This window comes from Rhamphochromis longiceps, linkage group LG12 (assembly GCF_057381845.1).
Source record: "Rhamphochromis longiceps isolate RC_006_pf linkage group LG12, R_longiceps_female_GT1.1, whole genome shotgun sequence".
Taxonomy (NCBI): Eukaryota; Metazoa; Chordata; class Actinopteri; order Cichliformes; family Cichlidae; genus Rhamphochromis; species Rhamphochromis longiceps.
The window spans coordinates 17,910,078-17,935,968 of NC_140568.1; the positions used below are offsets into that span (position 1 = coordinate 17,910,078).

The 25,891-nt window shown below is 39.2% G+C and overlaps 1 protein-coding gene across 1 annotated transcript in view; it reads right to left on the bottom strand.

The window, feature by feature from the left end:
- LOC146657141 (voltage-dependent N-type calcium channel subunit alpha-1B-like) overlaps positions 1–25,891 on the bottom strand; it is a 342,261-nt gene that overhangs the window by 109,952 nt on the left and 206,418 nt on the right. Inside the window, exons 26-29 of the mRNA XM_085424990.1 lie at positions 25,157–25,317; positions 24,907–25,044; positions 11,789–11,990; positions 6,131–6,295 (exon numbers count right to left, since the gene is read on the bottom strand). Of these exons, the coding sequence (XP_085281116.1) occupies positions 6,131–6,295; positions 11,789–11,990; positions 24,907–25,044; positions 25,157–25,317 (666 nt within the window). The remainder of the gene's footprint in view (positions 1–6,130; positions 6,296–11,788; positions 11,991–24,906; positions 25,045–25,156; positions 25,318–25,891) is intronic.

Sequence of the window (25,891 nt, forward strand, 5' to 3'; positions counted from 1 at the left end):
TCAGAGACACAGACTGATGCGACAAAACCAGTAAGTAGGTGTACAGCGTAAACTGTAGTGTATAGCACCCAGGAGTATTAGCTTATTACGTACACGTTGGTAAGCTGTCTTGTGGCAACTGACGAACTGAAACAAACGAGCGTGCTGTGTGTGCAACAGCGCGACAAACATTACCTGTCCTTTTATTAACTGCACAAGTAGTGCTGGTCATAGCTGCTGGCTAACTGGGTAAGGCTGTCATGGGTCTGTAGCTCTGTCCACCGTTTTAGGGAACATATTTAGTTTTAAAGTATTTAGAAACATATTTAGTTTTAAAGTAATTTTCCGGGCTTTTCCTGCCATTCTGGAGGGATTATATTTCACTAAAAAACGATCTAATATGCATGTCCACATAATAATTATTATAATTATAATATATTAAAAAACACAAGCTGTATTTTAAAGAACATACATTAAGAAGCAGATTATATTAGATTTCTATTTTAAATAAGACAAAATTTGGAATTTACAGCAGTAAAATTATTGTATCTCTACAGTTTAAAAATGTAATAAGCTTTCTCCCTGCACAGAGTGGATAGTGAAACAAATGGAATCATCATAAATACATTATTTCATATTTATTACTTCCCCCTCCTCATTGCTTTATTATTTTAGCTCTAGTAATAAATAATAATGTAAGGATTCTGGATCAGCACCATGATGCCCATAGTATATACAGTATTCTGAAGAAGGTCTAAAATGTCACTGTGTGTGCGTGCATGTGTGTGTTTTATTTAGATGGATTTTTAAAAAAAATATTACTCATGATATAACATTGTCCAGACATGCCTGGTAAGGACATGAGGAGGAAACAGCAGGAGCTGTGTGAGGCTACTAAAGGAAGTGCTATAACATTTTTCTGTCATAATTATATTATAGATTAAGTGCAAGAGTTGTTAGGTGTGGATAATTAGATTATAGTTTATTGCAATAGCAAGTTGTGCCTTGTTCTCACATAGCAAGTGGAGAGTGATATATGAAATGATGGAAGGAAGAAGAGAAGCAAAGAGTGATTCACAGGCAGAGCCTAAATTATTTCTCACAGTTTTTTGTCGCCTTATGGTTCCAAGCGCTGTCACCAATCTTTGCATTTTGTTATTATCTCATGACACTTGTTTAATCAGCTACCATCTCTCCTATGGACTTTTTAATGTCTACAGTCTCAGATCAACACAGCCCTGCCCTTCCCATATTAGATTCTTGATGAATGTGTGTTGTTGTTATTCAGCCTGGTTTAATGTGCCCCTTTTTAACTTTGAGCACCCGCCCCTTTAAACCTCTCTGCACGGCCCTGGCCTGGTTGCTATAGTGACTGAATGGTTTTTCTAAATTGAAGTAGTAGGAGTACAAAAAACGTACGGAAGATGGAATAGTAATAGTAAAGATTTGAATAACAATACACTAAATATTGATGAGGCAGCTGTGATTGAGCAGCAATGTCCATCCAACTATTTTCACAGTTGTTGTGGTCGTGATAATTTTGTAAGGCCACATCGAAAAGGCTCAGATGATGAGAAAGTTCTACAAGTTGTGCTTTCATCGCTTGTGTCCAGATTACACACTGCACTGCAGTGCTGCTCTGTCTTTTCACTTTCATTTCTGTGTTTGCATGTGCACAGTGTGGGAGGCTGTGGTGACACCCTCACGACGGCCGACAGGATTTCGAACAGGTTTGATTTTCTTGCGACCAAACAATTGATGATCGGGAGCTGGTTGTGAGGTGTTAATAGTTTCTCGTTACTAGAGCTGGGCGATATAAGATTTTTTCATATCACGATATGTTTTTTTCATTTCAGGCGATAACGATATCTATCACGATATAAGCCAAATAACTATATTTGTAAGATTTAAATGTGCCGTTGCTCACAAGTAAAATGTGAAATAATCAGTAGCTTGTTTTTATTTAAATATTTATTTCCCATAATAAGTTCAACAGGGTAGATGTACTTAAGGAACATGAGACTTTTTCAGATAAATAAAGGCAAATAATGCAAACTACACAAAAGGCAGCCGCTAAAGCGTTTAAGTTTCAAAATAGAACAAACGAAACAGACTACTAAATTGTCAATTCCACTTAGAAATAAAATATTAATTCTAAAAATAAATCTTAGTTTGTTTTACAGAAGAACAGACAAAACTGACTAACTTTTGTCAATATCAAATAAACTGAGAACTAAAAGGAAATTCTCAATCTCTCCTTGTTGTATAGCTGAGCTTTTCAAACAGTTTTAACAGTTACTTTAGTCTGACAAAAGCCGAATGACGAATTAGCGCTTCCAGTCAGAGACTGAGGCTACGTCCACACGTACACGGGTATTTTTGAAAACGGAGATTTTCCGTTTTTCGTTTTAAAAAATAATCCCGTCCACACATAAAGGCAGAAATGAAGGAAAACGCTGCTATGAACATGCCAAAGCAGCAGGTGGAGCTAGATTCCTAACCGTGCAGAAATGTTGGCCAATCAGAAGTCTAGAAGCCTCGGTGGGAAAAAGTAAACAAAGCTGGGGCATAGAAGCAGAACCGAGTCGTATGTGTGGAGGGACAGTAACTGTGTGTATATGTAAGCATTTAAACACTGCAGAGAGTAGAATTAACAGCATCAGAATTGTAGAAATTCATTTCACCGAAACAATAACGTGGCGCACAGTGTGACGTCAAAAAATGCGCACACCTTTGACGCTGCGTTTTCTCCGTTTTTCTAGTCCACACGTAAATCCAAAAACAGACTTTTCAAAAATATCCACCCTGGCCGGAGTTTTTAAAAATCTTCGTTTTCAGTGACCAAAAACGCCGTTTACGTGTGGACGAAAGGTGCAAACACATAGAAAAATCTGCGTTTTCAAAAATACCCGGGTACGTGTGGACGTAGCACATGCACCAGTTTATTGTATTTCCAGACTTGCTTTCGGCACAATTTACAGTGCACGCTACTCTGTTTTTTGTCAGACTTGAAATAGCCGAAATACCTTCACACTACGGAACTTCTATGGCTCTTCCGTTCGACAATCGCTTCTCATTGGACCCATCATCTGTTTTCTCTTCGGTAACCTTCGGTCACGCTCGGTTGATTTTTCTAGTCGGCACACTCATTTCCTCCATTACCCGGGCGGTACGGTGGCTGGCTGCTTCCCAAACAAATACACATGTTGGCTGTACGTAACAAGTCACGTGACGTGACGCTGCGGCTGTGATTGGTTCGGCTCTGCACTACTTAATTTGGATTGGCTGTTCTTTTTGGCTGTTCTTTTTTTTGTTTTTTTGTTTTTTAAGAGGACAAGAGCGGCGAGGTCTATCACAATAGTTTAATTTTTCTATCGAGAAAAAGTTATATCGCGATACATATCGTTATCGTTCTATCACCCAGCTCTACTCGTTACCCCATGTATACTACACGATAAATGCACGACACATGATGAAGGCGAAACTTGGGCCGATCACCACCAGAGGCAGAGCCAGACATTTGAAACACCCGGGGCTTAGCCCTAAAGGGTAGCATGCATGTGGGGGGGGTTTTTTGTTTGTTTTTTTGTTTTTTTTTGGGGGGGGGGGGGTGCTTTTAATTAAGCAGCAAGGCAGAACAAAATCAGGGCTGTATCAAGACACGAGGACTAAACCCCAATTCAACCAGACCCAGAACTGATCCGGAATTTAAACAGGACTACAACAGTTCAAAATCAGGACTGCTTAGGACTTAACCAAGACAGAACCAGAATCAAAACTAGATGATAGTAGCACTGAAAATCATCATAGACCTGCACTACACTTATTTTTTTATTTCTACCAAAGTACAGATTCAGAAAAGTTTATATAATTATTTAGCCTTGTTGTGCAAACAAGCCTGCATAACTTAATAAATATATAACTTGAAAAATAACAAACCTAAAAAGAAACACTAGGTACAAGATACATGAGTACCTATGATACGGTGATACTTTTGGTAAACAACCATTTGACTAACGTGTGTCTCACCTGCTCTTGTTCCATCTCTGTTCTGTCCTCATTCTCCTCTCTATCCCTCTCTGTTCCTCTCTCTCCCTCTTTGTGCTGACAATCATCAAATATACAGTTGAAACCATAAAGTGTATGTAAATATCTGGTTTAAACTGTGAATATACTGCTGTGTATTGAAATACCTCTTGTTTTGCATAGAAATATACTGAATAACATACAAAGCATAATATATAAAATACTACCAGAGTTTTTTCTTTCAAAGAAGCCCCTTATGTCCATTCTTGTATATCAGTACATTACTGAAACCGATTTATTTAGCCGTGGACTGTAACAACTGAAAATATGAAATAAACACACATGTAAGCTAAGACTCTCTAAAGAAACAGCATTGTTGTTGTTCGGCTTTTCATTTCGCCATTTGTTGATTCACTTGAAGAGCGAGTAATGTAATATGGGTCAGTGATCAGTTTGATATCAATCTTTTGTGATACACCGTCATATTTACATTATTTGTACAGTACAAATGATTTGCTTTGGTACCTGGTCAAACTTCAGTTCTCCTCTCTGTCTGCCTGGCTCCGTTTCTCCAACAGCTCACTGGCAGGCAGCAGCTGCCCCGCCCCGCTTAGTGCCTGAGCTCAGATCATACCAATATTAGGGGGGATTTACGCACAGTTGTAAATTCCCACAGGGTGCACTATGTGCTTCGAATATTGTGTGTAGTTTTTTGTTTTATACAGTTGTCAGCCAGGCATCTAACTATGAAAAAATTACACTCCAAAAGACCCCGGACTTTTGAAAAAACAACCCGGGCTTAAGCCCAGTAAGCCACCCCCCCCCCGCTCCGCCACTGATCACCACAACTGAAAAATCGGCTCAAAATTGGCCAAAAATCGCACAGTGTATGCCCAGCATTATACACACTTCCTTTATGCAGTATCATTAGAAGGCATAGCATACATTTTCACTGCTATGCAGATGATACTCAACTTTATCTATCAATGAAGTCAGATTACACACACTAATTAGTTCAACTACAGCAATTTGTGCAATTGTAACACTGATGAAGCACCAATGAGTTAATACACACAAGGTATTAGGCTCAATATTGGGCTATTATTAATTAACTTGATCAGACGCCTTAGGAACGGCTTCTGGAGCCTATGGTCAATAATGAGTAAATATATACAACACAATACGCTTGTGCAGGTACCATGCATGTACGTTTTACACCTTTTTCTGCTGATAAAGACTTGTTCACTACTGCAGGAAAGTAACCAAATAACAAAAAGTTTCCTGTTTTTTTTTTTTTTAAACAATTGTATTACTATTGGCTATATAAATTTGTTTTGGTTGTTTGTTTTTTTAATACAATGGGTCCACAGAAAAGGGCCATCTTCTGTGATTTCATAGAACTTTGTTAAATACAACTTCCGCCTGTAATTTTACACATTTATTCATTACAATTCAAGTTCAAACAGTTGTGCTGACATTTCTTTCATTCACTACAGCAGCATTTTTATATCATGTGGGCAGACTGTGATGTACTGTTGGAACCACACTCATTTTTCTATTAACTGGGATTAAATGTAGATAAACAGCTTTACACTAACAGAAATGGGAGTTTCACCAGTCTGACCAACTCGTGATCAGTGTTGTGGTAAGACTAATTATTTCCTTTGTTCTGCGATTTACAAGACATGGGAGAATAATTCAATTTTAAAAAATTAATTGTGATTGCCTAGAGTCAAAATTAGCTTTCCACCAGTGACAACTTAAGAGGGTCATCTAAGAAGGTGCAGCAACTAGTTGGCTAACTTAATTTACTTTTTGACTAACAATTGCCTACGCTTTTTTATTTGTTGTTTGTTATTTTTGTTTATTTAGTAAAAAGAGAAGAATTTTATAAAAGACATGACCTATGTGAATCAGCGAGATTAAAGTTAGCAGCTGGAGGATTTTATTACTTTTGGCCAGAGCATCCAACTGTCCCTGCTAATGATTGCTACCAGTAACTTCATATATAACACTAAAGACATAAAAGTCTATAAACACATGTTCATGAATTCATGATTCATGAACACGTGACCTAAAGCTAAACCACCTGTATGTGTATTTTATTATTCATATGCTTTCTTACCTTCATCATGAGTACCACGGTGTTGAGAGCAATCATGATCATGATGGAGTACTCAAACGGAGCTGATACCACAAACTTCCACATCCTGTACTGGAAGGACTGTGTGTTCTCAGGCATGTAACGTGTTAGTGGTTTGGCGTTTATGGCAAAGTCAATACATGCCCTCTGCAACAAAATAAAAATACATATCTGCTTTACTGTTTTTATCATTTGAATGGAACTTCAGTACTCTGTTTTGTATGGATAAAAGCCTGACTTTGCTAGAAATAATTAAATATTTTATTTAGGCACAAACACCACATTTTTTTCATTTTGTAACTTTGGGTAACAGTTTATTTAGGTCCCAGATGCTAAAACTGGATCATTGTTAAGTAAAATTAACCAAGAACAGGTATATATTACAAATAATGTATTACAAAAATATGCATATTTAGTCACAGAAGCCAGATAAGGAGAAAATACTGAACCAACAAATACATAGTGGTCAGTGGCCATACCCTTAATAATGTTTACCAAATGTTACCAAGACAATTTGACCAATCAACGCATGGACCTCTTAAGATTTTGAAAGTGTCTTATGGCTCTTAGCAGCAGATTATATTTAAGACCTTGGTCATTCCATCTGAAATCATCAAAATTTTAGAACATTTCTGTTAAACCATTTCCAATTTGCCTTAAAAATGTCTCAGCTTAGTTATTAGCTTTACAAAATCAAATATAGGACAGCACAGTGGTCTTCATGGGCTCCATTTTCCTCTTACAGTCCAAAGACAGGCAGTTAGTGGAGTTAGGTTAACTGGGGATAAATTGCCCATGTGAGTGAAAATGGTTGTCTGTTTCTCTATCTACGTCCACACTAGCCCATATAGATTTGAAAACAGCGTTTTTGTCTGAAAACGCTCCGCACCCACACTAGCGTTGTCAGTTGTTTTCACAGAGTTGCGCTTCCACATTGAAAATGCTTACGTTCCAGTACTGCGCATGCGACCTGCCTCATTTCTGTCTGCCGTTTATTTACTTTCTGGCTCTTTGAAACGTCCCGGCAAAATGTTGAGGAAAACCACAGATTTTTTAAAATGGATTAACAATGAGGTGAAGTTGTTGCTGCGAGTAACACAAAAGTACAAAGTTGCAAAAGCAAGTGAAAATTAAAGAATTTGAAGAAAAGCTATCTGGAGCATGTACAGACTGATATTAATCTTTAAGAGGGCTGTCAAAATTGAGAGCAAACAAAACAACTGCTGTATAATGCCCTCAGTTGTCTTTGTTTAATTGGTCACATAGCTGCATCATATGACTGACATGCGTCACTGTTTAGAAAGTCTCCATTTTCGCTGTCCACACTGTGACGCGAAAGCACCGTTTTCAAATGTATGCGTTTTCGAGAGCGTTTTGAAAATGCTGTGTTTTCCATGAGCGAAAACACTGTCTAAGTGTGGATGGAAGGTCAAAACAGAGAGAAAACCATGCGTTTTCAAACGAAAATCCTAACTTTTGTGCGGCTGTCTTCACCACTTAAAGACATGTTCCCACTAGGGATGGGTACCGGTGTCACCGGTTCTGACATAAACGGTAGCAACCAGACCGAAAAGCAGCGCACATTTTGGTGCTTTTTTTTCTTGAGCTGTGATACACTTCTAGCCAATCATTTTACGTTTCCGAGGATAGTAGGCGGGCCCAGGTACGTTCTTTTAGAGCAGAGCTACAGATTAAAAATGCCCAAGGCGAAGCTGTCAAAAGTCTGGCTGTACTTCACAGCAAAATATGCAAACTCAGCAGCCTGCAATAAGTGCTTTAAGCTGATACTGTGATACTGTCAAAGGAGGTAACACCTCAAATCTGATGAAACACCTGGCAATGCATAGCGTTTTTTTTAAAAGCCGAGAAATGCGCCGTATTTGATAGCTTGCTGCGAGACCTCACACCGTGCACATCTACTGCGGGTGGGTTGCCTGTTATCGGAGCCGAAGTTAGCAACATCCCCCAAAAACCCGAAGAGGAGAGTCCTGGCCCCTAGCCCTGCCAGTGTAGCAGAAATGATGACGGATGATGATGGCAGCAGCAGCTGTTCTTCTCTGTGTGAGTAGCTTAATGTTGTTCGTGTGTAATTTACGTTGAGTAGGCTAACCACGTTATTAAATTAATGCATGTAAGGTGAACTAGCAAACGATACTCCCTTCACCCTGGACAAAAAGGCTAAAATGACCAAAGAATAAGAGAAAAACAGCTAAACATGAGAGGTTTTTGGACAAAGTTTGTGTTTTTTCCATTGTTTAAGCGCTGCTTCCAGTCAAGAGTGATGCCATATATGCCCCATAGCTGCAGAAAAGGCTAACATTGTTATATTTTTACAAAAAAACAGCTGAACATGAGAGGTTTTTGGACCAATGTTGTGTTCTCCATTCTTTAAGCACCGGTTCGAGCACTGTTTAAGCACCGGCACCTTATTTAAATATGAAATATTTTTAAAAATATTTCATATTTAAATAAGGTTAGTAGCCAGAAGTTTATTATTTAGGTCAGTCAACCAACACAAGCCAAATTTATACATATATTAATCATTCTAGATATAACACAGAAAGTTATTTTTTCAATATAGCTATGTTGTTCATTTACAAGTCCATCCTTCTGTGCCTGTCTCCTGTTTCCTGTTTTACTTTGATAGTCTTATGTCCTATGTTAGTGTATTAAGTTTTGCTTCCTCCCCATCTTGTTACATTGGATCTTTCCCAGCTGTATTCCTCCTGTGTTTCTACTTTTCTCGTTACTCCCTTGTGTATTTAGCCCTGTGTTTTTCTCTGCCTGTGTTTTTCTCTGTCCGTTGTCGCGTTGGTATCGTCATTTAATTGTGTGTCTCTCCTGTGGTCTTTCCTGAGTGGTCCTAGGTAACTCCCCGCCCCAGTTTCTTGTTTTTCTAGCTCCCTAGTTTTAGTTTCCTGTTTAGGTTATGTTTTGTGTTTTCTTTGCATGGATGTTCACAGCAAATAAAGCTGCCTCTTTGAGTTATCCCTGTGTGTGTTGAAACCTGCATTTGGGTCCACATTCTGCCTGCCACAGCACAATGCATGACAATGGCATGATCAGGAGTGAGATAAGATGCTGTCCCTAACTCCTAAACAGAATCCCTAACGCCCTGACCTCGTGACCCAACTTTAACCCTAATTCCACAACTGGCAAGAGGGGATCAGTATGCTGATTGTATTTGTAATACATCTTTGTATATTTTAACCTTAATCTGAATTATCAGACTCCTCCGTGGCAGTAGGTGTGAAAATGGTAGGTGGATAGAGTAGGTTTTAAAAATGAAAAATATGCATATATTTAAGAACATTGTTTTCTCACTTATAACAGATGTACCATCTGTAAACTCCAAAATGTTGTTCTCTGCAGGTTAGACTATCTACTGATATTTTTTACTTTTTTAGTATAGTAGTGAGATTTGTTTTCCGGTTAGGCTGGGGATACATTTTCCTGAAAAAAACAAAACAAAAACAATACAAAAAAACCACGCATGGGGGTCCCCCAGTCTTTTTTTTTTTATTTATATGCTCCACTGCTTATTGACTGGTACACACGAGCAAGACCGTATAACCCCCATATTCCCATCCCTAACTATCTGTCACATTGGGCACTCTGTCCTATGCCTTGTTATTTGATTATGTTTGACACACAGCACTTTGGTCACCAGCTGTTGTTTTTAAATATGTTATAGAAATAAACTTGACACATTTTTTAAATTTATTTTTAAATGATATTAGATAACATCCAGAAGTTATCATTAGTTCTCCTTCACAACGTGTAGTTTTATTATTTATGTGTTATCACACATGGGGATTTTACGGGATTGCCTGATTTTTTTTTTATATTTTAAATGTTCAGACAGTTTTTGATGCCTCTATCACAAATACTGATTCATTTTGATGGAAATAAAGATCAGTGAAAATTTCAACCTTTTTAATAGTTTTTGAGATGATCATGTTCTAACATTGTCTTTTGTTTAAAAAACAGCAACAACAACAAAAAAAGCATGAAAGTGGGTGGAAGCCTTTTTTTAAAAAAAAAAAAATGCATAAAAAATTGAGGCTAAAATGATCAATACATACCCAAACTTTGGTTAGTTTGGTTTTTGTGCTGATTTCAGATGGCAAGACCCAAGTCTTCAAAACAAAAAAATCACTTAACAAAAATATCTTCTGAATTATAGCATTACCACTCAGAGAAACTTGGTATTACATGTGGTGTTCCCCAAGGGTCAGTGTTGGGACCAAAACTTTTCAATGTATACATAAATGATATTTTTGATGTTTCTCAAGTACTTAAACTCATACTGTTCGCAGATGACACCAACATATTTTTCAGTAGCGATGATTACACTGATCTTGTAATGACCGTAAACAGGGAGCTAAAATTAATTTAAAAAATGGATGGATATAAATAAATTATCATTGAATATAAATAAAGCTAAAGCAATGATTTCGGTAATTTAAAATATAATATTGAATTACCAATTATCATTGAAGGTGTACCCATTGATAATGTGAGTGAAAACAAATTTATGGGAGTCATAATTGATAACAAAATTTCATGGAAACCACACGTCAGACACATAAAACCCAAAATTTCCAGAAGCCTCGCAGTTTTGAACAAAGTGAAACCATACCTTGATAAAGATGCACTTCGTACTCTGTACTGTACCCTGGTTCTTCCATATCTTACATATTGTGTGGAAGTGTGGGGAAACACATATAAAAATACAACTAATCCATTAGTCACAGTACAGAAACGAGCACTGCGTATTATTCACAAGGCTGGTTATCTAGATCATACTCACAAACTCTTTCTTCAGGCAAAGTTACTTAAATTCCAGGATCTGGTTAATTACAATACATCTATAATCTTATACAAAGCCTTTAATAAACTTCTACCTACAAATTTACAAATTATATTTGAAATTCGAGAAAGGGTTTATAATGTGAGAGGCTTCAGGGAATTCAAACTACCCAGAAATTGAACAACCCGTAAAGGTTTTTGTGTGTCTCTATGTGGTGTGAATATCTGGAACAGTCTGAGTTTACTACTGAAACAATGCAAAAATATTCATAGATTTAAATTCCTCTACAAACAGTTGGTCTGGTCACAGTATACTCAATGATGGTTTTAGTGTGCTCTGTAATGTCTGTTCTCTTACCATTGCTGGTATGATTCCAAAAAAAAAAAAAAAGTGTGTGTATGTATGTACATATATGTACATGTGTGTGTAGATTTAATAAATGTATGTATGTATATTTGTCACTATGTAATTATTATTGCCTGTTACCTGTGGTAACGCAATTTATAATTATTATATATTCTGTATTTAGTTATGATGGTTCTGATTGTTGTTTGCGAGCTGCCGTTGAGATGCTTGCATGTGCCCGGGGCTGTTGATGGTTTGTTTGGTTGTAACGATGGGCGTAGCTGTGGGAAGCTTATTGTTTTTTGTTGATGAGTGAGTATAGGGGTGGGATTTAATAAGTTTTCTTCGTCCCACTCCTTTTCAGGTAATTTTTGTTTTTTGTTTTGTGCACTTTATGTTCAATATATGTATTTTGTTGTGCCTGAAATGAACAAATGAATGAATGAACATATTGTAATACTAAATACTTCTGAGCTCTTTACCTCATTTTTTTCTAGGCTGCACTCAGACAAGGCCTTGTCTCCTTGTTCCTGGAAGGTGATGATGATTAGAGCAACAAAGATGTTGACAAAGAAGAAGGGGAAAACGACAAAGTAGACCACGTAGAAGATTGACATTTCTATCCGATAGCCTGGACTGGGACCCTGGTCTTCAAAGGTGGCATCCACGGAGTGCTTCAGAACACTGCAGCAAGGAAGGTACAGGAACATATCCATGCAATCACTTTAAGCTAAGCATTATAAACTATATAACTCAGGCTAGGAAACGTTGCTGTGTGTGTTTCCCAAGAGAACAAAGTGAAACAATTCTTTAGTTAAAGCAAAGTAAAATTAGCTATTAGCTAGAGCAGACTGCAGGATAGTGGGGATTGTTGTGTGTCTTCCCCCTCTCCTCACTTTCACTATCCAATAAAGGCAAATTGCAAAAAACTAAAAAACAAACAAAAAGAAAACAAAAGGTTACGAGAAATAAGCTGTATATACAGTGGGTAAAACAAATACTGAACACGTCACCAGTCTTCTGTATATATATTTCTAAAGTTGCTGTTGACATGAGATGTTGACATGAATTACTACCAGAAGTTGGTAACAACCCATCCAGTTCACACATGCAAAGAAATCAGGCACTGATATCCCTAAATTAAGTTACCGTAATTGTCGGGCTATAAGCCGCTACTTTTTGCACAAGTTGTACGCATTGGCTTCAAATCCTTAAGGTTCTTTTTCTTTTCCATAGATGAGATTGGATTCAGGTTAGGTAATTGACTGCAGGATTCTATCAGTTTTATTTTCTTTCTCTGAAACCAGTTGAGAGTTTCTTTGAGTGTGTGTTTGGGATCATTGCCTTCCTGAAACATCCACCCTCATTTCATCCCTGTCATCCTGTTAGATGGCAGCAGATTTTTTATTAACAATGTCTTGATACACTGATACATTTTTCCATTGATCCTTCCTTCAATTAAAATAAGTGGTGCCAGTGCATTATGATGAAAAACAGGCCTCACACCATGATGTTCCTTCTTCTAAACTTCACTCTTGGGGTTGTATGTTTGAGGTGATAAGCTTTCCCTTTTAACCTCAAAATATGGTGTGTATTATGGCATCAAAAGAGTTCAATTTTGTTCTTATCTGACCAGAATATATGCTCCCAGTTTTTCACAGGCTTTTCTAAATGTTGCTCAACTAAGTTTAATTGTGTTTCAACATGCGTTTTCTTTAGCAATGTAGTGATGCTTGGTGAGCATGCATACAGACCTTGGCAGTTGAGGGCATTTTTTTTCTTTTAAAACAATTATACTTGCTGATTTCAGGTCATTCTTTAGCTCTCCACTAGTGGTCCATGGTTCTTGGACAACTTTTCTGATATTTTTTTTTTCACTCCTCTTTTTGAAATCTTGCAGGGAACACCTGGTTGTGGCCAGTGTTGGGGAGTAACGGAATTAATGTACTGCCGTTACGTATTTAAAATACAAAATATGAGTAACTGTATTCCGTTAGTTACCGTTTAAAAAGGTGGTACTTAGAATACAGTTACTGAAATAAAGTGATTACACGGCGGTATTTTTCTGTTTCATATGTTCGGCTATGCCCTCTCTATTTTTGGTTTCCACACCCCAAACAAAACACGCATTAAGAGGCCTGTGTCTCAATCTCGCAGCCCATGTCACCTCTACTTGCGGCCCACATAATGACGTGAAGAAATATTTTTAAAAATTATTCACAAAAATGATTTAATATGAAGGCAATAGGCAGAGTGTTACAGGCACAGCCATAAAGAATGTAGCTTCATGGACAGTGTAGTCCCTTCTGCAGGGAGAATGGACTGCCGTACCCGTTATGTGTCTGTGAGCGAGGGAGGGAGCTGTCACCGAGCAGAAACGGGAGCTGGAAGCATGCAAATATAATAATAACCACTGCAGCCAAAAAGAGTGCCTGACGAGCCCAGTTATAAGTAAGCTATTAAGACTCGGCTGTACACTTTTTTCGTGTTTTCCTCCGAAAAAAATAAGTTCCATTGGAGCAGCCTTTCAACGCCTCTCTCTGTCTCTCGCTAGCAAAGTTGACCGAGACATAAAGTAAAGCTAGTTTTCGGCTATGAGACCGACGCGGAACCCGACATATTAGCCAGAGGTCCCTTTACTACGGTTCGGAGCCGCGGACCTGTTTTATATACGTGTGCAGAGGTAGAAAGAGTACTAAAATATTTTACTCAAGTAAAAGTACCATTACTTTGCTGAAATTTTACTCAAGTACAAGTAAAATTACCTGTCTAAAAATGTACTCAAGTAAAAGTAAAAAGTAGCTCATTTAAAATGTACTCAGAGTAAAAGTTACATAGTTACTTTTCTGTCAGCAGGAGGACAGCCGCTTCTGAGTAGTGCAAAAAAAGACAGTGGGATATAAATCTCAAAGTAGTTCTTTTTTTAGTGAAAAGAAAAACTTTACAAATTAAAGTGCCGTGGCAGTTAAACTGCAAGTCTATACATGAAAATGGATAATGGTCACCAAACCAATCAACCAAACTGTCAGGTATCACAGTGTTTTCAATACAAAACCATATCATTCTTTCACATGAGAATGTGTTATAAACTGTCAAATAAGAGAACAAGTACTGAACTGAACGGCAGCTGCTTTAAAAATGTTTTTTTAATTTTTTAAACTTGGCACCTGCCCTACTGTACCTCTAGATTAAAGTTCCTTTGTATCCATCCTAGAGTGTTACTCTCTGAACTTCCTGTTAATTTTGAGGAGCAGTTGATTTTCAAAGTTAGTAGAGTTCATCCTTGCTCACTTTGCAGTGAACAGTAGTCCAGCACAGCTAAAGAGATGCTCGAAGGCAGCTGAGGCAGGCAGGCCAGTGTTAAGTTTGAGAGAAAGTTTTTTGACGTCCCTAATAAGACATCAATGCATTACATAGCTACCGCTGGTAAAATATACCAATATACCTCGTGTTTTTTTTTATTGGACAGTAACAGGCTAGTTAACGGGAGGTTGCAAGTGCTAATTTACAAGTAACAGAAGTCAGCTGTCTTTGACTAATCTAAGGTAAGTGAGCACTCTGTTATTCTTTTGCCTGCAGTGTGAACATATGTGGGTTAAGTAAGAAAGTAGCCGCTTCTGTCTTTAATTTAACTATTTTTTAAAATAAATAATTATTATTAACAAACAGGAAAAACGTAGGTAAACACATTTTCTTTTGGCAATTTACCAACCCAGTAAAAAAAATGTAAGTTGCGTGGACAACAACGTGCCCGATTACAGCAAGTTGCTGTACCAACCAACGTTATCTGTGTTCTTCACAGATGTCTTAACTTAATGTGATTAATTTGAACACAGCCTTTTTGCTACCATAATGGTACGAGTTGTATTTAACTTACCTCTACATGCTTGCGCAGGTTTGATGTGGAATTTTTAAAAGCTGCTAACTCGGTCTCTCTGGGCAAACACAGCTTACACTGCATAATAAAGCTGTTGCCTTTCTTGCACTTGAAGCCGAAATGGTCCCTTAAATACGGCCAGGGGTTCACATCCGTTTCTTCGAGTTCAGGGTCAGCAGAATTCGACGGGGCTTCTTTTTTCACTAGATCCGTGACACCGACGTCAGACTCCATCTTTAATGTGACCTTAGTGCCAAGTTGTTCTACTACCCATCATTCCCTGCAGTATTTCCGAAGCGCAATGTTTTTTTGCTTTGTTTTTTTAATTTACTCAGTAACGGGTGTGATTGAAAACGTAGCGAACTACAATACTTTAAAAAAAATACGCTTAAGTAAAAGTAAAATGACAGCCTTGAAAAATGACTTTAAAAAGTACAAATACACAAAAAAACTACTCAATTACAGTAACGCAAGTAAATGTAATTCGCTACTTTCCACCTCTGATTGTTACTGACATCTTTTGAGAATTTCATGTCAATAGCACATTTCGAAATATATATAATATAAAATTAGTGGCATGTTCAATACTTATTTTACCCACTGTAATGGACTTTGAGAAGAAGTCCTGGCCAAGCGTTATATATCGTTTTACAGAAAATTACTCACAGAACTATCTATGAAATAAAAAGCACTGGAGTTCTTTAAATTTGTTGAAGACATTTCATCTCTCATCTGTGAAACTTCTGGAACTTTCATTTCCACCATTCATTAAAAAAGGGTAGAGAGTTCCAGGTATTTAAACACTAGTGAGAGTTATCCCTTAAAGAGGGTTGCTGACCCACTATTGATCAGACGGCTCATCACATGAGCCAAGGTGTGAAAAAGGGTGTGGGTCATTATTAGCAGAGATTTCAGGTAAACCATTGTGAGACGTTGCCTCACCCTATCATGTGACCTATTGAGATCACCTGATAGAAGATGTGAGTGGGCATTAAGGCACCTGGGAAGGGTTCTCAAAACTGGCAGACAGTTGGTGTTGAAAGACTGTGATGTAACAGTGTTATAACACTGGGAAATGTATAAAAAAATTATTTCTAGGAAAATATTTACAAAAGTTAATCCTGGTTTGTAAAGTCTTATTGACTTGCTATATTATTTTAGCATATTACTTATGTAAGCATTCCCCTTAAGTGTCAGGTCACTAATTATTGGTCCATCTGTGCTCACGCTAATCAACTCTTCACTGGCGTCTGGTATAGTTCCGGTTTATTTTAAAAGTGCTGCTATTCTCCCACTTAAAAAAAACAAAACCTCAGCTAGACCAATCTCTTTGGAGCAGCTACAGACCTATCTCTAAATTACCCTTAATTGCTAAGCTTCTAGAAAAGGTTGTGGCTAAGCAACTTATACCAACTCTGGACAAACATAGCATTTGCGATTCAAATCCGGCTTTCGCAGAGCTCACTCCACAGAAACAGCCCTTCTTAGGGTCTCAAGTGACATTTTGATGAATAATGATGCAGGAAAATGCTCGGTCCCACTTATGTTGGACCTCACATCGGCTTTTGACACTGTTGACCACCACATCCTCCTCGAAAGGCTTAAATATTGGGTTGGTGTATCGGATACTGCCTTGGAGTGGTTCTCCTCATATCTACATAACCGATCTTTTTCTGTGGTGGTCTCTGATTTTAGGTTATCCTCTGCCTCCCTTACTTATGGTGTCCCTCAGGGTTCGGTTTTGGGGCCTTTATTGTTCTTAATATATCTTCTCCCGCTCCAGCATATAATGGGCTCTTTTGAGGACATTTCTTATCACTGTTATGCTGATGATATTCAGTTGTACATCTCTTTTAAGCCCCAGGATTTATCTAACCTTCAGCTTTTAAATCACTGCTTAGATTCCATCAAACGTTGGATGGCTGTAAATTTCCTCCAACTCAACGAGGGGAAAACTAATATGTGCTCTGGACAGATTTGTATCCCAGATAATGAAAGCCCTTGGTCCTCTTTCTGTGTACCGTATTTTCACGACCATAAGGCGCACTTAAAAGTCTTAGATTTTCTTCAAAAAGTGCGGCGCGCCCTATAGCGCGGTGCGCCCTATGTGTTGTAAGGAGGACGTAGTAGAGAACACCATGAGAACGTTAAAGGGTGAAGTGTGGGCGTTGATCGTATATACCGGGACAATCGCACATACCTGTATAAAAGAACAGGTATGTGCATTATGCAGGACATCGTTGTTTTAACAACCCTGAAAATGGCAAAGAGACACGCTTACGAAGCACAGTTTAAACTGAAGGCCATCAGCTACGCGGAGGAACATGGAAATCGAGCAGCGGCGAGAGAATTTAAGATTAACGAATCGATGGTTCGCAAATGGAGGAAGCTGGAAAACAAGCTCCGGCAGGTCAAGAAAACGCAGCTGAGTTTCCGCGGACATAAGGCGAGGTGGCCCGAGTTGGAGGAAAGACTCGAGCGGTGGATCATCGAGCAAAGAGCGAGCGGGAGAAGCGTTTCGACGGTCACCATTCGGCTAAAAGCAGTTTCACTAGCTGAAGAGATGAACATTGAACATTTCCAAGGAGGTCCGTCTTGGTGCTTTCGTTTTATGAAACGGTGCCATTTTTCCATCCGGACCAGGACTACGGTAGCGCAGCAACTTCCAGCAGATTATAAGGAAAAGCTGGCCATCTTCCGCTCCTACTGCAGCAAACACATCGGCGACAAAAACATCCAGCCCAGCCACATCACAAACATGGACGAGGTCCCGCTCACTTTTGACATCCCGGTGAGTCACACTGTGGAGAAGAAGGGGACCAGCACGGTAGCGATATGCACAACGGGGTATGAAAAGTCTTCTTTTACTGTTGTGCTTGGCTGCCATGCTAATGGACAGAAACTGCCGCCTATGGTGATTTTTAAGCGAAAGACTTTGCCTAAAGAGAAGTTTCCAGCAGAAATCATCATTAAGGCAAATGAAAAGGGGTGGATGGATGAGGAAATGATGAAAGACTGGCTGAGGGAGGTGTATGAAAGGAGACCAGGTGGTTTTTTCCACGCAGTTTCACTAAGAGTAGAAGGCAGCGCCGGGCGAGTTACGCCACAATTTGCCAATGGATTGTAGATGCTTGGGCTAACATGTCTGCTGGCACTGTTGTTCGAGCTTTCGCAAAAGCCGGCATCGTTTCCGAGGAGCCGCACGGCACAGAAAGTGACTCTGACAGTGAAGACAGTGAACCTGGCATGTTTGATGGAGATTTAGCGCAGCTGTTCAATTCAGACACAGAGGATGAGGACTTCGATGGGTTTGATTGATGATAAAAATGTGAGTACCAAACTTTGTTTTGCTCCTGCTTTATTTTTAAATACGCACACTTGTATGCTTGTGTGTTGTTGATGATGACGATTATTGGTAATAAAAATGTGAGTACCAAACTCAGTTTTGCTCCTGCTTTATTTTTAAATATGCACACTTGTATGCTTGTGTGTTGTTGATGATGACGATTACCGGCAATAGAAATGTGAGTAAGGTACCGAATTCAGGTTTGCTCCCGCTTTATTTTTAAATACGCATACGGTACTTGTATGCGCCCTATGGTCCAGTGCGCCTTATGTGTGTGTTAAATACAGTAAGGGCACACATAACTGAGACTGCGCCTTTTAGCACAGTGCGCCTTATGGTCGTGAAAATACGGTATGTTAAATCCTCTATCAGGAATTTAGGTGTCACTTTTGACTCGACTCTCACATTGGATGGGCATGTGAAATCTCTGGTTTGGTCTTGTTTTTATCATTTAAGAAATGTGTTAAGCCCTATTTTATCTCACTCGAAACTGGAGATAGCTATACATGCATTTATTTCCTCACTATAGAGATTGAAAATGTGACGTCATTTCCGGGGTAAAACCGCAAAGGATTGTAGGTACGAGTGGCAAGCGGTACTAGCGCATGCAGGCTTTCACATGAAAACAGTCACACAGCAATAAAAAGAAACACAAAAAATGGCAAGAAGCTGTTGTATTATTAACTGCAATAGCCAGTCGCAAGACAGCCACGGGAAGCTGACGGGTAAAGAGATTTTTTATCAGATTACGTCATGAAAGAGAAACTGTTCAAGCCATGTTTCCAATGTAACAAAGAGCAGACAGATGGCCTGGATTGCAGCTATTCGAAGACCAAATATAACATTCCAGAACACTCCAGCTCACATTTAAGTCTGCTCCAAGCATTTCCACAGTCTTCTGTTGTAGTTATTACGTAATTTATCATAACATAATTGTTGATGTAGGTTACAATTAAGCCTTATATTGATTTGAATTGAATTGGTTTCGCTATGCTGCTTTGTTCACTGTGGCTTTGCGTGCTAATATTTGTAGTGTTTTGTAGGAAAACCAGCCTAAATGCTGGAATGCGATCCAGACTGGGAACCCTCTATCAACCTGGGTCATACTAAGTTTAAAGCTGCTACCACAGCGAGATTTGATTGGTTAAGAGAGAGAGAGCGATATCAAAACAGCCACAAAAAGTCCCGTATATACAGTATGTGTCCAAGGGTTGTATTGAAGCAATCAAGTGATGAATAACTGTTTTCCAGTATGTTATTTTGCAATGTTTTTTGGTGTTTTTTGCATTATTGATTTGCTAATAAAGCATAATGGAATACAATTTTGCCTCTTTCTTGTAAGATTCTATAATAGAATGAAACAATATCGCCAGTTATAAATAAAGACAATAAATTGAATGAATTACGAAACACTTATTTTATTTCTATTAGATCTGAAAATGTTGTGTAATACTACAACCTAAAAAGACAAATAGATTGCGTTGGCCTGTACATGAGATAAAGGAAAGAAAATTAACAACAGCTGTGAAATGGAATAGTCCAAATCACCAAAGTAAACTGGACCTGGGCTTGTTGCAGGGATCTGAAGTTGCTAAACATTTTGTGAGTGTATGCATTCACACTTAGGACCATCTAATAATGAATATGTGCGTGATAAAAGTTGGGCAGCACGCTAACGTCCTTACTCCACTCTGTATGCACGTATGGGTTTAACCCTTTCACTCCTTTGATTTTTCCTCGTACTTTTTTTTTTTGCATTTTCGTCAAGTCTGTCTTTGTACGGACCTGCCGTGTTCTCCGTCATTTTGTACATAACTGTTTTTGGGGCAAATAAAATGCAAGTAGGGATTAAAACCGCAGAATTAATGATTACTGGTGCTGGAAATGCTAGCGCTTGATGCAGTGTTTTGATTTTGCTGCCACTCGTACTCACAATGCAATGCGCGAAAGTCACGTGGTCTGTCAATCTCTATTGTAACTCTTTGTTTATGTGTCTAAGCAAAGGTTTTCTGGATCGTCTGCAGGTTGTGCAAAACACTGCAGCTAGGCTGTTGACAAAACCTCCAAGTATTCACATGTGACACCATTGCTATTTCAGCTACACTGGCTTCCTGTTGACTTTAGAGTACATTTTAAGATCCTAGTCTTGACATTTAGAGCCTTAGACTGGCACCACCCTACATCGCCGATCTGCTACAGCCCTATGTCCCTAGCAGGTCCCTGAGGTCATCTGATCAGGGCTTACTTGCTATAAAACAGACTAAGATGAGAACAAAGGGTGACAGAGCTTTTGCCACTGTGGCCCCGAGACTGTGGAACTCTCCTTCATACATTAAGAACCATGGACTCGGTAGTTGTTTTTAAAAAAACAACTCAAAACTCACCTTTTTAAAACTGTTTTTGGTTAAATTTCTGCCTGTTTTATATTGTCTGGTTTACCCTTTGATTATTTGTTATCTTAAGTGCAGCACTTTGTGATTCTGTCTAGAAAGGTGCTATACAAATAAGATATATTTTTTATTTATTTATTATTTAAACGTCAGATATTTTAAATTTAGCTGTTTTTTGTTTGGTTCATCTCATTTTGAGTTAGGCACCATTTTGCAGCTTCTTATATTCTCTATATTATTTTACAAGTAGCTTGAAACAAAAGAGGAAGCCCATTCATGGTATGCATAAACTATTTTATTTACAAGAGGTGAAAACAGGTCAGTATATCAGTGGTGACATATAATTTGATGAGTAGCAGGAGTAGGAGGAGGGAACTGATCAATAATTTCTACTCTGGCTTTTACCAGTCGTATCTGCCCCTGTCCAACCATCTCACTCAAGTCACTGTGGCCTAAGCACACTCACATTTTGGCAAGGTTCACTATAAGTTCACTTCTACACCACAGTTTTTTTTACAGGACAGGATGGTCCTCTTACAATACACAACACAGGGGTCGGTGCATTGGTGGTTCTTGGTGTCCGGGGCTGGGCGCTCAGGTATGTACCAGCTCACTCCCGGTGGCTACTTGGCGGGGCCTGGCGCCTGTTGCTCGGTCAGGCCTCTTCCGTGGCGCGGGGGGCCCTCGGGCCTCCGGCCTCTGGGCCTGCGGCTCGGTCCACTCTGGCAGGCTGGTGCAGGCCCCTCTAGCTTCTGCTCGGTGGCTACTGGGTGACCCCTCGTCTGGGGATCCTCAGCCCTTCCCATGAGGGTGGCACGGATGCCCCTCCAGTGGTCCTCCTTGAGCTCTCGCACTCTGGGGCCTCTGGATGTCTGGGGCCTGGATCTCCTCCGTGCCTGCTTCATGCCCTGGGGGATGGGGCTATGGCTCCCTACACCCTCTTGTGGACCATTACATGGGGAAACCATTTGAATACAAGCGCGCTGATCCATACTGGTGTGCACATGGATGCTCACTGTTCGTAGACTTAAATCACACCTTTCTTGGCTGCTACTTCAAAGCACATTGTGCGCTGTCTGTCCTGCGTACTGCACAACAATATTCAATATTTAGTATTTACTGCTGTTTACACTTAGCTAGATTAATGCAATGGTGTTGTGTTTAGTATGTTGCTTTGTTTTGGTTTTTTTGCTTGTTTTCTATTCTTTTTCTCTCAACAGGTGATCCAGGAGATTTTTATTTTTATTTTTTTCCCCTTTCTCACTGTCCCTCTCCCCTTCTGTTTTTCTTTTCCTTCCTCTTTCTTTCTCCCTTTCCTATCCCTCACTCATGTCTGTCCCGTCTGTAACAATTGAAAATAAAATAAAATAAATAATAAAAACAAAGGTCGATCAAATGGACCAATACGGCAATGCCCTGATCATCCATTTGGCAAAATAAATCCATTGGGTATCCTTGTTGGTCTTCAGACAACAATTCTGACGGCTAAAGAACCAAATGGGACAGGCAAAAAACAAAAAAACAAAAACAAATAACCACCTCCCACCGTAAAGGTGCGAGGTGCTTGTGTTGCATTGGTTACCCCCCTTGGTTACAAAAGACAAGGCACTATGTGTGTGTGTGTGTGTGTGTGTGTGTGTGTGCACGTGTGTGTGTGTGTCATGGGGGTGCGTTTGTGTGACCTCCTGCTCACAACTGTTTTTAACAACATCCTTGGTCATAAAGAGGGTAATCTCCCCCACACCGAATATATGGCTCAATTCCTGTATTGGTTCACCATGCACAACACAAGTCTGTGACCTGCCACAGAGAAGGCTCTGTCGCCACAAGAATGAAGTAGTCCGTGGAATTGACAACATGAGTTTTGAACTGGACCTCATGGTTTTCTCTAGAGCAAAAATAATTAGGAGCTCAGACAGGTAAGAAGGGGCTTGGCTGGTAAGTGCCTTAAAAACAAAAAAGTAAGAGTTTAAATTGGATCCTGTAAGGAACAGTGACCCAGTGTAAAGAGGCTGGGGTTATATGCTCCTTCCATTTAGTGCCAGTTAGTTCTGAAATTTCAAGTTATTTTCTCGAAATTTTGAGATAAGTAACACGGAATTTTGAGTTAGTGCTGCCAATCGGTAATCTACGTGGTAATCTACGTGAATGATGTCATTTCCTTGTTACCCGGAAGCTGAAGCCCTCAGCTACAAATGACATGGCTAAGCTACCAGTATTACAGTAGCTTAGCTACTGTAATACTAAGCTACTGTATTAGTATTACAGTAGCTTAGTACTGTAATACTAATGCACAAATTGCTGAGTATTTTCAGTGTGGCTTCAGAAATGCTGAAATCCTTGTGTTATTAGCCGAATCACATGGCATTACTATCGGCAAACATACTCTCGAAAGCACCAATTTGTTGCGATCCGGTTTTGAGTGGGCATTCCTCTGTGCCATATCCTTCCAGGTAACAACAAAATGACATCGTTCATGTAGATTGCTAATTGGCAGAGCTAACTCGAATTTTTTAACTACTTTTCTCAAAAATTTGAATTACGGCCCTGGTCATAATGTCTCTTGGTGGCTGTTTCTTGTTCTGTCTGTGTCTTTAAGTCCCTGCAGGTCCCTGATTGGATAAGCTGACGGCTGCTGATTGGTCCCCTGATCATGGTTGCTTTAAAAATCCCTCACCAGCAGTTGTTCGGGGCAGCAACTGACAGCAGCATAGACCTGACCCTGGCCTCCAAACTTTGTGATATTTGTGACTCTCGTGACTTACTGAGCTTTGTACATAGTATGTACAATAGTTTTCACTTGTAAATAGCACATTGTAAATAGCACTGAAACAGAAGGGGTGAGCTGCCTTATTATTTTCCTTGTACTATTTTCTCCTGTTTATTTCAGTTAGGGAGTTAGGTGTAGCGTTTGTCTTTTGTTTGGTTTTTGTTTCACATAGGGTTTTAGATAGCACCTCCTCACCTGACTTAGCTTGTTTTGTTTGTTATTTTGGCCTTTGTTCACCCCGGAGCTTCATTTTCAGTGTAGAAAAATAAAGCACCGTTCACTAAGAAATTGTGTTTTCTGTGTATGGTTTTGGGGCCCAGGGCGGGTTCACTTCCTTTTTTAACTCTTATGTTACGTTCCTGTACCCCTAGACTGGGACGTAACAATGTGTCTGTGAAGGTTCTCAGTCATCCAGGTCATCGTAGTCAAAGGAGCTTGCAAAGAAAAGCGTCTGGACTTCTTTAAGTTGCTTGAAGACGTTTCACCTCTCATCCGAGAAGCTTCTTCAGTTCTAAGGTCAAATGGTGAAGAGTCCCAGATATAAACCTAGTGGGAGTATCCCCCCCACAGAGGGACAAAAGGACCCCCTGGGACGTAACAATGAAATCCTTGTGTTATTAGCCGAATCCCATGGCATTACTATCGGCAAACATACTCTCGAAAGTGCCAATTTGTTGCGATCCGGTTTTGAGTAGGCATTCCTCTGTGCCATATCCTTCCAGGTAACAACAAAATGTCGTTCATGTAGATTGCTAATTGGCAGAGCCAACTCAAATTTTTTAATTACTTTTCTCAAAATTTTGAGTTAATAAGTCGAAATTTCGAGTAAATAACTCAAAATTTCAAGTTATGGATACTTTTTTTGTGTGGTGGAAAAGAGCTTCCATAATCTTTACCTTACAATATAAACCTTGAAGGGTTTGTTAGTGTCATTTGGTCCTGTATAAATAAAATTGAACTTTATGATGCTATGATCTTTTCTGATTAATGTATTGGGTTTTCTGCTTGTTGGCTTGAACATCATACCAGAGCCTTCTGAATATTTGGATGAACTTCTGTCTTGGTAAGTTTTTATTTTCAGTTTTATTTGCATTTTTAAATAGTTAGTTTTCTCATTGGAATCATGTAAGGCTACATTTATGAACAAGGAACTACATTCCTGGACAAGCCCTGTTTTTCATTGAATACATTTTAATAATCAGACTAGCTGTACTTACGTTGGCCAGCCCTCCCCGGTCGAGACAGTGAAGAGGGTCAAAAAAGCCCACAGCACATTGTCATAATGGAACTCATACTTTTTCCACTCTCTGGGCATGGCGGCCACCTCGTCTTTGTCATAATCTAGGAATTGTCCTCTGTAAGAAATAAAGCAAGTGGAGACAGGCACACAATAAGTAGCATTTGAAAGTTTAGTTACTTAAGCTCTGAAATATGAAGTGAGGCTGTGGGGATTTTTTTTAGACCAACTTGCAGTCTTTCTCCAGGCCTTTGGACTCATCAGTGCAATAAAAGAATTTCCCCTTGAAGAGCTGAACTGCGATGACGGCAAAGATAAACATGAAGAGGATGTAAACAATGAGGATGTTCAGCACATTCTTCAGAGAGTTAACCACACAGTCAAACACCGCCTGAGGACACAAACAGATTTTAAATTTTAAATGAAGAAGATTACACAAAATTTGTAAATATGATTTAATGCTGGTCGTTTTGTTACTATGCTGCTTTCTTAACTAGAGCTGTCTACAAAATGACTACTAATTAACTGCTACAGTGCTCAGCATAAATGAGTACACCCCACTACGTTTGTCAGAAAACCTTTAGTTTCCTTTCTATGAGATACTACTACAAAATATTCCCACAAATGTGGGCCATTGATTGCAAACAAGATTTGTTTATTTGTGCACACAAAAAAGTGATTTTCCTAACAAATTCATTCAAGCCCATGTCGCAAAAATGAGTACACCCCAATTAGGAGAAAAGCCACGCTTAAGACTTCAAAATTCGAATTAACAGGCATTCAAGCACAGGTGAGTCTAATGATTCATTTAAGAGATGTCCAGCAGACAGGTGACTATAAAAGGACATTAATTAACAAAGAAAAGCCCTTCCTGTCATGTTTCGGCTGTGTGCCGGCAGGAATTGGACCCAAACGCAAACTCACTGGAGACAGGACTGAACTCAAAATGGCAGCTTGTATTGCTG